Below are 13,030 nucleotides of genomic sequence, written 5' to 3'. Positions count from 1 at the left end.
CCTCTTTATTTATTACAATACTTTAACCTTGGTTTTTATATGTTGAGTGCTTCAAAGCGGCTTAGAATGAAATTAAAGTGAAACACAATCATCACCAATGCAATAGCAAACAGTTGTTTTTCAAACATTGAATTCACAGAGTGCTGTATATTATGGCTTCTTGGACATATGGTCAATTAAATCTCCTTTTGTGGGTTTTTTCCTAAAGCAGAAAAAATTGAGGGAAGAGATTTAAAAAATTAGAACGCATATGACAAAAACTGTTAGGTGTAGATATGTTGTGTATAACACAATTTTACTGTAACATTCAGGGCAGTGTCTTTTTTCTTTCTTCCTTATTTTGTAATCTGATACCCGGCCATTCTGACAATGGCAAGAAATGACAAATGTCTGAAATGTAATATCCATTTTTCAACTCAGAAGCCTACGTTGTGAGCCAAACACCAAAGTATTTCCACTCTGATTTTTGTAATATATTACCTGATGATAAAAACCATCTGTTTCTTTCTGTTTTCTTTATCTTACTAACATCCCTTAGAACTATGCGTGTCTGACATGCTTTGCCTGGTAAACTATTCTAAATTACTGTAATTCTGATTTGAGCTGAAAGTTATTTCTGTTCATCTGTTTCTCCTGGGTCTTTTGCTATCTCATTAGATAGCAGAAGTCCCAGCACTGGGACTCTTCCTTGTAAATTGAAAATACATCTGGTTGTCTCTTGTTATTTTAATCTACTCTCTCTTTTATACAGCTCTCATCTCTTTGGAGTCTTTTAGTTACAATTTATGCCTGTCCAATATTTAAAACCATAGGACACAACATTCAGCTGAATTACAGTATATATTCTATTATAGGATTTTATTTTGTAGCCTCATAATTTCTGATCAGCATATATGGCTAATTTGGAATCCCATGTAACTGTATGCACTAGCTCATACACACAGAAAATTTGTGGTAATCTCTTTATTATGGTATTGGTTAGGAATATATATGCACTGACTGTATTTTTCCCCTAGGATAGGACCACCTTAGAGTCCTATTGATGATAGTAGAACTTATTTCTAAAAAGTACTTGAGGTTATCACAGAATTTATGCTTACTAAAAATTCTTAAACTGATTTTCATGATAATGTTCGAAGAAACATAAGTGGAAAATCCAAGATTTTTATTTTTTAAAGTGTGCTTATATAGATGATATCTGCATTTAGGTAAAACTGTACTCAGAAATGGGTAGATGCAGGAGTTGAAAGCCACAGTCCTTTTGTGTGTGTGTTCAGCTGATCTAAAAAAGGAAGCTGTTGATACTTATTTATTTGCAGATAGCCATTAAACATTATTTTGTTATTGCAAGGTTCCATGCTCAAAGCATCTAAATTTAGTTGTGGTCACTGGGAAGAGAATAATTTTCTAGAAGACTGAGAAGCATTGTATCCTGCTCGTTGAGGTCCCCCTCCAAAAGCCCCTGGAGGACCAGAGGTTTCCATGGAGATACAACTGTGTGCAATAGGAGAGCAGTATAGTTTAGAATTCCAGGAAGGAAGAGGGAGTGATGTCATCAGATCCCTGTATACTACTGGCATTTTTGTCAAAAATAGAGTAAGTTCAGTTAGTCATCCGGAAAAATTTTGATTCTTCCTAGGGTCTTAAGGAAAATCTGTATTTTCAACGGATACCTCAGGACACATTAGCCAGGATTCAAAGCCTGTACAAAGTGTTTTTCATGTGCATGGAAGTTTTAGGCAGTAATTTCAGCAATTGCCCCATACCTCCAGGAAAATTCTCTACAGCATGTGGCCCTCTAGAACAACATCCAGTGAAGTCTGAGGGACTGCCACTGAGAAGAAAAACCAGCCATATGCTGCTCTGAATCCTGACTCTGCTTTTTAAACAAACACCGCCAGCAGTGTGTCATTAGCATAACTGATTTGCATATGCCTCACCCCCTGACATCACCTATCCTGGCTGTCCATATTCTAGCCCTTAGGACTGCTGCATTGTTGATAGCAAATGCATAAGAATGGAGCAAATTGGTGATGTTATATTTTTGCAAATGTTTGAAGTGGATACAATGCAGCCTTCATGGATGGATTTTACAGGAGTAGCCAGGGCAAATGGTTTTTGAACTTCTTGCTGTCATCAAACAGCATCAGTTTTTGTTTGCTGAGGCACCCCTGCATGTTGCAAAGGATGCTGGAGTGCGTTTAATGGTGCTTGTTCAGCTCATTGTGTTGTTGAGGACTTTTAATCCTCACTGCATCAGCACCCAACACAAACTGAAAGAGAGCACTGGAATTAGGAGAAAATTGGCAACGCTGTTGTTGAGAGAAGCTTGTCCACTCTTGTAGATCTTTTCAGTATGGAACCCATAAATTTCTGAAGATGCTTATGTTCTCAGGAACACAGTTTGAAAAGTACTAACAATGTACACAAGTTTTGGTTCATTGTACAGTCACTTCACTTATTTGTAAAGGCAGTGTTCTGCTTATAGACATGGCTGTCTTCAAAAAGGAAGAAGGGATAGGCCTGGAAAGTGAATATACAAACAGGAAAACCTCCTGGGACATGCAGGACAAAGCTCTACTTAAAAACAAAACTCTAACTTCATCAGTGGATAGTCCAGGTAAGTCTGAGCTTGTCAGATCTCAGAAGCTAAGCAGGGCCTTCGTTAGTAATTGGATGGGAGACCTCCAGTGAAGACCAGGGTTGCAGAAGCAGGCAGTGACAAACCACCTCTGTTAGTCTCTTGCCATGAAAACTCCGTCAAGGGTTGCCATAAGTCAACTCTGACTTGAGGGCACTCTCCACCACTAACTTCATCAAAACCTACATTCTATCCCTACTGATTGTTTGATAGTGAAATGTTACATACTCATATGTTCATCCATATGCATATTTCAGTGCACACTGGGATGTATATAACATGTCCCTTAAAATGATTACAATGCAAATGCACAGCATCCATGCTCAGATGTGAATCCAGCAGATTATGTGTACATTGAAGGCTGATACAGTGCACAGATCTTGCACTGAAGATCTCCTCTTTGCCATGCCTGTCTTCTTTGGGGTTGAACTTTGAGGAAAGAAAGAACAAAGAAGAAAGATCAGAGCAAAGTATGCAGACTGTTTGGGCAGATCTAGTACAGATAATATAAAATCAGGTGTGACAAAATTGATATCCCCATGCCCTTATTTCTGCACTGTTCCCTCCTCCTAGATAGAAGAACTTGAATACAAAGAGATTCCCTTTAGCAGTAAGCAAAACAATGTAATATTCCATAGCAATTTGATTTGATATTGTTGGTGAGGGTGGTCTAACTAAATTTCTCAATGGCTTGTAATAGGAAGAGAAATCTAATTCAGCATTGGCAAAAATGAGACATGAGGGAACTGAAGTTATCTCTGGAGTTGTCTCACTAGGTTGTTTGGCTATTGTTGGACAGCAGCCTGGCTTTTTAAAAAAAGCGTGTGTGTGGTCCTTGAAGAGTGTGAAGAATTGTTTGTATGAATGGTTAGTGCCTCTTTTAGCCCCCTCCCTTCCATAAAACTTTATATATGTGCATGTAATAAAGAGGATATTTCTCTGTGTTGTACTTTCTGCTTTCTTTTTTGAGATTTCCTACTTTTTAATGGATTTTCTCTGTATTTTGGTTAAAGGGGTTGTTCTGCTGCAGTCCTAGTAGTTTAACACTTGATGACAGTTTCTCATCCTGCCTCCTTTCATTTCCAACAATAGCAACTCCTGTAGAAAACAACTACTGAAGAAGCAGCAGCAGCAAGTTGCTGATGTGTAAAACTGGCAGCACCAAAGACTAATTGGGGAAATGCCACTGTTGCCAGTACCCCCGCCCCCTTTCCCTATACATGCTGAAATTCAATTAGAGGTACAGTATAAAAAGAAAGGAGATTGAAAATAATATAGAGCACATTTATACATGGAAAGCCACTTTTTATCTTTTAGCTCTTCTGCAGCTATCACCATTATCCTTAAAAGCCGACTTCTCTCTTTAATGTTTAAGCAAAATGAGCTTTTATCTCCAGCCAGTTCATGTCCAAGAATATTTTAGGGACCTTCAAAAGTCTTTAAAATGTGGAATGAACAAGTCACTTTGGTGTCAGACAATGCATGCTGATGTAGAATGGGTACAATATCCAGACAGCATTAGATTGTGACCCTGATGCTCAGTTTAGAAATCACAAAGTTAATGGCTTAGCATTCCAGAGTGCTTCTGTGGGCTCTTGTACTTCCTTGTTTTCTTCTAGTCTGTATGTTTTTTTCCTTCTTTAGATGAAATAACTGCAATTTTGCTGGTCAGATCGGGGTATCTACAGGTAGTGCTAATTTGTGTTAAGTCAGTGGCTTCTCAATCCCTCTTTGTAACTTGAGAATTGAATTTGAGAATCTTCTTCATTGAGAGAAAGTTGTAGTAGTTATAATTCTGAGTTTTGTCTGTATTATTTTAAAAAGCCTTAAATTCTGCACCAAGGTAACCCAAATTTAACAAGGAAAGCTGAACTCTGCATCCTGAATAAATTCTGACTTGTTTGTGTGAGCTAATTTTGCATAACATTCATTTTTAAATAAAGTGTAACCTGGTAGGTTTCTCTTTTGTAAAAAATAGATTTTTTATTTTTGTAAATTTAACATATATTCCAGGGGCATGTGTATTTTCAGCAAGGTAGGGTAATTCATGCTGAATTAAATACATACATACATTCAGAGTGTTTGTTTTTTTGTAAGGACACAAGTTTTTTTTTTCTGTTGACAATGTTACATTGATATGTTAGCCATCTGGTGTTGGTTGTTTCTTCCACATGTCATGCATTATTTTTCGGGAGCCAGTTTGGTGTAGTGGTTAAGACTGTGGGACTCTAATCTGGAGAGCCGGGTTTGATTCCCCACTCCTCCACTTGAAGCCAGCTGGGTGACCTTGGGTAAGTCACAGCTTCTAGGAACTCTCTCAGCCCCACCCACCTCAGGGTGTTTTGTTGTGGGGATAATAATAACATACTTTGTAAACTGCTCTGAGTGGGCATTAAGTTGTCCTGAAGGGCAGTATATAAATTGATGATGATGATGATGATGATTTATGCAAGAGTAGTTTCCACAAATGTGGGTTTGAATTCCGGCTCTGCCATGAAAGCTGAGGGGATGACCTTGGGTCAGTTACACAGTCTTAGCCTAACCTACCTCATAGGGTTGTTGTGAGGATAAAGTGGAGGAAATAAGAATAATACAGTTTTTGTTCACTAATTGGGAGAAGAGCAGGGTATGAATGAAGTAAATAAAAATAATTTAGAAGTAAATTTAGTTCTCTCGAACAGCATGTAGGTAAACTTATTTCTGGACTGTGCCACTTTAGACTGCAGATGAGGCCCCTCGGGATAGAATAGTACTTCCTATAAAGAGAGTCCCCATGCACATAAAACTAACATTTGGGGACCATGCTGCACTTGGAAGTCATTTCCCTAATAGCTAGTGCTTGGATTTGTGTGTTTGTGTTCGTAGGAAGGAACATTCAGTCATGCAAGCATCCTGAAGTAAATACAGTACAGGGATAGATTTCTTCCTGTTTGTTGAGTATGAGAAAGTAGGCTGTAAAAATTATCTAAATATGGACTACTTCTAAAATATGAAGAACCCTAGTAAGAAAAACAGAGTAAGATGCTAGTCATTCCCATTTGATTATTTGCAGAAGTTATTTTTGGGAGGTGACATTTTCATATAAAATAGTACAACATAGAATGCAGAGAAAAACTTGGGCAAAATGTAGTATATCGGTTCTTTTTTCACTAGCTTGCAGAGTCTGAGAGTGTACTCAACCCTAAATCTTAAATTGGACTAGCAAGGCATATCAATTCAGTTGGCTTGTTAGCCCTGCAAATGATTGTGTTGTGTGTTGTACTTCAGTTATTGCCAACTTCTGTTTAATAATAATGCAGATAAAATCATTTTTGTAGTGCTTACACAATCCAAAGTGCTGTAGGATTTTCTGATAGCAGCAGTGTGAGGAAGGTAACTATCATTTTACAGACATAAAGGAAAGTTTGTTTACATAATATGTAAATATGAACCACCATCTTCTAAGGCAAATCAGATCATCTTATAATAATTGATGGCCCTGAAGTGGTATAAAGTATGTCATTGAATAAGAAAAAAGAATGTTAACTGACCTTTGTCAGATCATTCTGAGCTCTTACTTTCAGCTGAATGGGATATATAGTTTCCTTCTTTCCTTTCATTTTTATAATAAAATCAATCATTTCTGCTTGTTTTTCAGAATGAGCCTCTGACCTCCAGTTATCATGGGTACCCACCAAGAGACAGTCAGGTAAGAATAATTTCAGTAGTTCTGGCAGATTGTCTTCACTATTTTTCTACAATGGCAGCAGCCACTGTATAATGAAGTTCAGTATAGGCTTGTGCCTTTTATTCCCATATGAAGCAACATCTCCTGCATCCCAGAAGGGCTGATCCATTCACACTGGAGAAGGCTCTTGACTTCCTGTCCCTGCAGAGTCATCAGAATGCACTTCGTAAGGTACTATCAGGGACTATGAACCTGTAACTCCTTACTAATGTTAGTTTGCAACTGTGGCAGTGATATGGCAGAGACTCATGATACCCAGGGTGTTAATACGGAAGCAGGTAATGGATGCATCACTATGGTAAGGGGAAGCCTACCTGCTTGAACATGAGATAGGGCAGTCTCATGGGAAATATGGAAGGAAGCAAGAGATACAAGTATCTTGGAAGACTCTCTGAAGAGGTCAGCAGGCAGCTGGGTGATGAGAAAACCTGGAACTCTAGGACTGTAGAGGATCTCTGTAAAGATGGATACTGCTGATACGAGATTTTTAAACTTTTAGATGGTGCTTTGCTTTTTTATTTTATTATTTATTCAATTTATAGCTTGCCCTCCCTGTGAACAGGCTCAGGGAGGATTACAACAATATATATAATAATACAAAAATAGACATTTAAATATATTAAAACCAGAGTCATTAATATATATATACAATCAATATACAATCAATATATATACAATCAATATCCCAGTTGCCAGCCCCCTCTATTCTTTCCCAGCCAAGATATAAACAAGGGGGGAGGGGGGTACAAACTGGTATTGCCACTAACTTTACATATGAGGGGGCAGATGGTTATGTAGCAACCCCCCCCCCCTTGACAGCAGACTGGTAGAGAGGGATTTCTTTAAAAAAAACCTTAGACCAACTTTATGGCTTTGCAGATTATGAATGGTCCTTTTCCCTGCAAAGATGATGGAGAATATGGGTGGAACATTGGCCCCAGCCAAACTAATCAAGACACCCATGGGCATGCCACAGTTCAGCCAGTACCTGGTCAAACATCAGAATCAATTACTGTGTACTCTGCTCCAGCAGCAGCAACAGTATCAGATCCTCAAATTGTGCTGAAGGATAGCAATTAGTCTGTAGTGGTTCTTGCCTGTTCTGAGGTCGAGGTCAGTGTGGAGACATTTCTGTTCAGTTGTGAAAGTTGCCTACTGGCTGAATTCACAGTGAGTTCATGTTTTGGGTTTCTTTGTACATAAAAAGGCAGGTTGGTGTGTAAAGCAATATATTTGTCCCTTTCTACCTGACATGTGACAGATGAAGAATGACTGAAATGGGGTAGTAGAAGTTCCCCATAGAAAATACTTCTGGTCTACTATTTTCCCATGCAAGGATCACACCCTCTTTATCTTGAATGAGAAAAACAGTGATTGTGGGAGCAACCCTAAGCAGGTCCACTCAGAATTAAGTCTCATGTTATTCCATGGAGCTTCCTCCCAAAAAATGTTTTTAGGATTGCAGCATTAGTTGCTGAAACTCCCCTGATGGGGAGACCTGTATCTTGGAGAAGGTCATGGAAGAACAACCCTTGCAGATTATGCCTACTCAGGGTCTGTGACTGGACCCACTGGGAGACTGGTTGAGGGGCATGGAAGAGGAGGGTTTGTCAACAGGTTTGATAGCCCAGAGCCATTTCTGCTCAGGCACTGAGGGCTCCCCTGCAAGATGTTTAGGAAGAAGAATGGCATAATGACCTATAGTTTCAAGAAGTGCAAGTTCAGGATCCTTTGTTGGAACGATTGTGCTGTATCATTCTGGTAAATCAGATTAGGTAATGAGTCCCTGGACAACCACTCAGCTCTCACGCCATTTGAATGGCCTGGAAGAAATGTAACAGTTTGCCCAAAGTTCAAGTTGTTGTAGACCAGGAATTTTTACTCCAGGAAAGCAGCGTGTTCCAGAGGCTCCTACAATTTGGGCATCAAGAATGTAGCAAGACCTGGGCTTAAATCCTGAAGCATCCTCCCCCCACCACCATTACCTTTTAAAGACATCTTAGAATACTGTTGTTCCTGACTTGAATATAGGAAAGGAAAAATAATAAAAGATGTTGAAAAGGATGGGTATTGCAGTAAAGATTTAGTCATGATCTCAAAATGCTAACTAGATGTGTACATGGTGTTTTGTAAGATGAATGCCTTAGGTCATTATACACATCAGTGTAGTTCCTTACTGGAAACATTTACAGCACAGTCCTAAGACTGTTACTCCAGTCTAAGCCCATTGAAATCAATAGGCTTAGGCTGGAGTAAGTTTGTTTAGGATTGCACTGTTAATATTGTCAGTTTGTATCAAGAATTATTCATAGTAAAAAGTGACATAGAAATTAGCAGGTATAATTATTGGGTCTTAGGAGACACCATTTTCTGTGGCCAAAGGTTCTCCCACATACAGCCTGTTATAGTGTTAACACCACACAAAGGAGAGTATCCACAATGGATACAACACAAAGGAGTGTATCCACAACAAGTACTTCTGTTTGTTACCTCTGATTGCTACTATGTCTTGGATGGAATTTTATCTTCCCTCATCCTAGCAGGTTGCTTTGTGAATCATGGTGAAGCTTAAAAGGTATCACAGGGAAATAGTATCTACTGTCCTGCTCCATAATGATTCTTGAAACAGGCTGATGATTTTTTTAAGTGTCTTTAGGAATAAATAATGGATGGTAAATAGGCATTGTTAATTTGTCTCAGGTAGGATCTAAAGAGCAGAACTCAGACTTGCAGGTCTTTCATGTGTCTTTCGAAAGATGCTCACTTTGAAGGCCTGAATGATTTTTGTTGTCTTTTAAGTAGCCTTGGTTGTCTTTTAAGTAGCCTTTTAAAAATATTTTCATTTTTCAAACAAATAGGATTACATTAAAAAAGGTGGAAAGCAGGAGGGGTTTAAAATGCACATTGCAAGGACTATCAAAAATATAGTAATAACATGGCAATCATATGAAATTTAAAATATAAAGCCTTATTATGCTTTTGATCATGAATCCCTGTTTTCCTTAAGGGTTCATTCATGACAGAAATACATGTATTATATGATACTATTCTCCTGCTAAGAATTATATGGTACTACCCTCCTTGCACTCTACCAGAATTCATGTGGAGGGATGGGGTCTGCATAACTGAATGTGTCTCTCGTGTAAAAAAATGACATCTGCTTAAAGCTCTTCATGTCAGGAAAAAGGGATCAAGCTTTAATATTCACTCTGATTTGTTAACTTTCCATATTCTGGGAAACCATCACAGTAAGTAATCTTTCCCCTTCCTTCTTCCATCTGAATTCTACAGTCTATAATTTTGTAAGATGTGAATGTCTGTGTAGTTCTATGTGCCTTTATAGAAGGATTATGTTAATATGAACATATGTTCATCTTATAAGTATTGTCTAATATGCACCTGGTCACTCCCATAGCAGGATCTCCCGTGGTATTTATAAGGTAACCAATGGAAAAATGAAGCATGAAAACTCACCAGCTCAAAGTATTTTGTTTTGCTACTCTTTTATAAGCAGCGTGTTTCTCTGTAAATGGTTATCCCAGAAATAAAATTGGTGAGCATAAAAGACAGTAGTTGGTCCAGTGCATGTGCATACTTCAAAACCAGTTTTGCTTTTAAACTCTTATTTTTTCCCATTTATTCTATATCATGTTTTCTTATCTCTTTTGGGTCTGATTTTGGCTGCCCTTGAGGGGCTTTTAGTCCCTCTTGGCTCCGAGGAGGATTCATTTCAGGCTTGGCTTTCATTAATGAGGTTTCAAAGCTTTTAACTAATCTCATTGGGAGCTCCTCGATCTGATGGGATAGAGATAACCATATGTAATCTCTCACTGTGTCCCATGCCACATGGGTGGAGTGCTGTGTCCAAGGCTTTATGCTAAATTCTGCATTAAAGGGAAATCAGTAGCTGCCTTTTTTGAAACTTTCCTTTCTCCCTGATATAAATTAGCAAAATTACATCTGTTATATTAGACTGCTCCCTGCTTGATAAATAAAAATACAGCTTTGAGGATACATGCATTTATTCCAAAGTAAATTTATTTTAAAACAAAGCCCTTTATAGACATTATTAGTGTTTGCAAGACCATGTAATTTACAATATAATTCTATTAATATTCTCTTACTATTTCCGGTGTAGTGTAGTGATTAGTTAGCGTGTCAGCCTAGGGATTGGGAAGCCTGGGTTCAGTTCATTCCTCTACCTTCGAAGCCCACTGGTTGACCATGGGCCAGTGACACACTCTCAGTTTAAATTAGAATTGTTGTGAGGATAAAATGGAGGAGGGGAGAATGATGTTGTATTTGGGTTCCCATTGAGAAGAAAAGCAAGATATAAATATCTAAATAAATAACAATTTAATACATTACACATTAAAGGAGATTAAGAAGAATATTGCCAGTCTTTCAAAGACTGTTTCGATGGTTTAGTAATTCCAGTTGGTGTTAGTGATTGTATGTTGTTTTGCCATGCTGAATTAATTGTAGAACATCTAAATGTGTAAGAGTTTTGCAGTTTTTATTGTTTGTCTGTTTGAGATTATACCTTGCCTTATCTTGTACGTTCATGACAGTATATCAGTTTTCCGCCCTTGGTTTCTGCTTTCACATTAACCTTCCCTAAACCATTCCTTCCATAGTTTAAATATTTTCATTTGCTGTGGAAAATTTTCAACAAAAATCCTCTCTCCAGTCTCTAATCACTTCTACTCAGATGAAGTTCATACCCATATATACCACCTCAGACTTTCCCCTGTTTTTTTAATTTCCTTTTTCCTCATAAACTTCCAACCTCATCTATTGCCCATTCCCAGAATATCTAAATCATCATATGCACAACCGTGCTGAGATATATAAGTTATTGTTTCTGTTTTCTGGTGGTAAACAGACTGCAAGAGAGAGGTGTCCAACTGTATCTTTGGCTGTTTGGAGTATTGTAGTATTTCAGGCCTTGACAAATTTTCTTTAGCTGTAGGAGCCAGCCCCAAAATTATGGAGCCAAAGAATTTTTTTAGTCTTCAAGGTTTTGTAATGGCCATATTTTCTAACTATTGCTACCACAAAACCTGTTTACAATTTCTGATTTTATTAAAGCTATGGCAAAAGTTTATATGAAATAAATAAAGGTAGAGGTTACCACAACAAAAAGTTAACATCTAAACCTAACATCTCTCCAGTTTGTTGTAATTTCATTATTGCTTTAAAGAATCTCCATTTAATTGAATATTGTAGAAATCAACTGGTTTAGAAATGAATTCATTTACCACCACTGAATTAGAGTAACTTTAACATGTAAACAAGAAACCATGAGAACTTCATGTATATGTTCTGTGCCATTTTGGTTCCTAATCCATTACATGGTTTGTGTCCTTGGTTTTGGAGTTTCCTTTTGAATAAACACAAGTGTAATTAATTTATTTTTGTTTTGGGATAACTAAATTTAGCCAAGAAAGAAAGGGAGGGGTCAGCTGGAGGAGAATGGGATTATCAAGAGAGTGAACATAGAAAATTCAACATGAGATAAAACTACCCATTTGTCTTCAATTAGTTTTATGCCTAATGCAACATCTCAAATCTATCTCCACCTTAAATATAATATAATAACTGCTGCAAACGAATTCCTTTGTCCTCCACCTTCAAGGGGTCTGTGAATCTCATCTGGCATTAGAGAAAGAATGCAGATATTTGCTGGCCGTTGTGTTTTCAATGGATAGTAAATCTGTATCAGTTGTTTTCCAAAATGTATTGTAAAGAAAGAAGTGGCAATTTGAGTATTTGTTAAGTGAGAACAATACTTGAAGATGGCTTGTATTTTGCGTTGATTTATTTGAATTAAAAAGTGGTTTGGGAGACTGCCTTATGCTTGTTGGCCTTTAAAAATTGTTAGTAAGTGAAAACTACCTTTAATTCTAGTTTCAGTGGGGAAAATATGACAATCCAAGCACTTTTCACCAATTTAATCAGTTTATGATCATATCTGATTTAAAGCATTTTAAAAATGTTGATACTATACTGTTCTGAAGCAACGAGCTTTCTTCATTTTTCCCTCATCATTTGCAAACATTCCAAAGATAACACTTAGCAAAAATGATCAAGAATAGAGTTTAAGTAGAATCACCCTTGAGATTCATTTTGTTTAACCTTTTACTTTACACCATGGCATTATCAGTTGTGCTTCTTTCTATGCATTATTAATTCCCCTGAGATGTAAATGTGACTTCATGATACTACTTTACCTTCTGTTGTTATCCAAACACCCTCTAGTGGAGAAATTGTAAGTATTTCTGATATAAAATAAACAACATACTTTACAGCACATAGTGTAGTAAGCATGCAGCTTTGCAGACTTGCAAGGTATGCATCTTTGAGTTACTTAAAACAATTTATCTGACAAAATATGAGATGGGTAACTCAAGTCCTGCAAATTCTTTTCAATTAATATCAATTTCCCTGATTATAAAGTGTTTCGGACAAAAAAGACTCTCATATGCTACCTACAATGTATAGTTTGCCTTGCATCATAGAACAAGACTTGAATAGTACAGATACATTTTTATAGAATAGTGATTATGGGTAAGAATAACATCATCTGTGGAATTTCTTTCAAAAGGCTTTTTAGATTTTTGTCCTGCAAAGGAAACTGCCATTTTTAACACACATTTTCT

At 37.3% G+C, this 13,030-nt stretch overlaps 1 protein-coding gene across 5 annotated transcripts in view; it reads left to right on the top strand.

The window, feature by feature from the left end:
* RBFOX2 (RNA binding fox-1 homolog 2) overlaps positions 1 to 13,030 on the top strand; it is a 252,947-nt gene that overhangs the window by 42,878 nt on the left and 197,039 nt on the right. For all 5 annotated transcript variants that reach the window (XM_054987901.1, XM_054987899.1, XM_054987900.1 and 2 more), the window contains exon 2: positions 6,279 to 6,329. In XM_054987901.1, the coding sequence (XP_054843876.1) occupies positions 6,279 to 6,329 (51 nt within the window). The remainder of the gene's footprint in view (positions 1 to 6,278; positions 6,330 to 13,030) is intronic.

This window comes from Eublepharis macularius, chromosome 9 (genome assembly GCF_028583425.1).
Source record: "Eublepharis macularius isolate TG4126 chromosome 9, MPM_Emac_v1.0, whole genome shotgun sequence".
Lineage (NCBI taxonomy): Eukaryota > Metazoa > Chordata > Lepidosauria > Squamata > Eublepharidae > Eublepharis > Eublepharis macularius.
The sequence above is the reverse complement of the archived record's forward strand: the minus strand, read 5'-3'. Positions and strand labels throughout refer to the sequence as shown.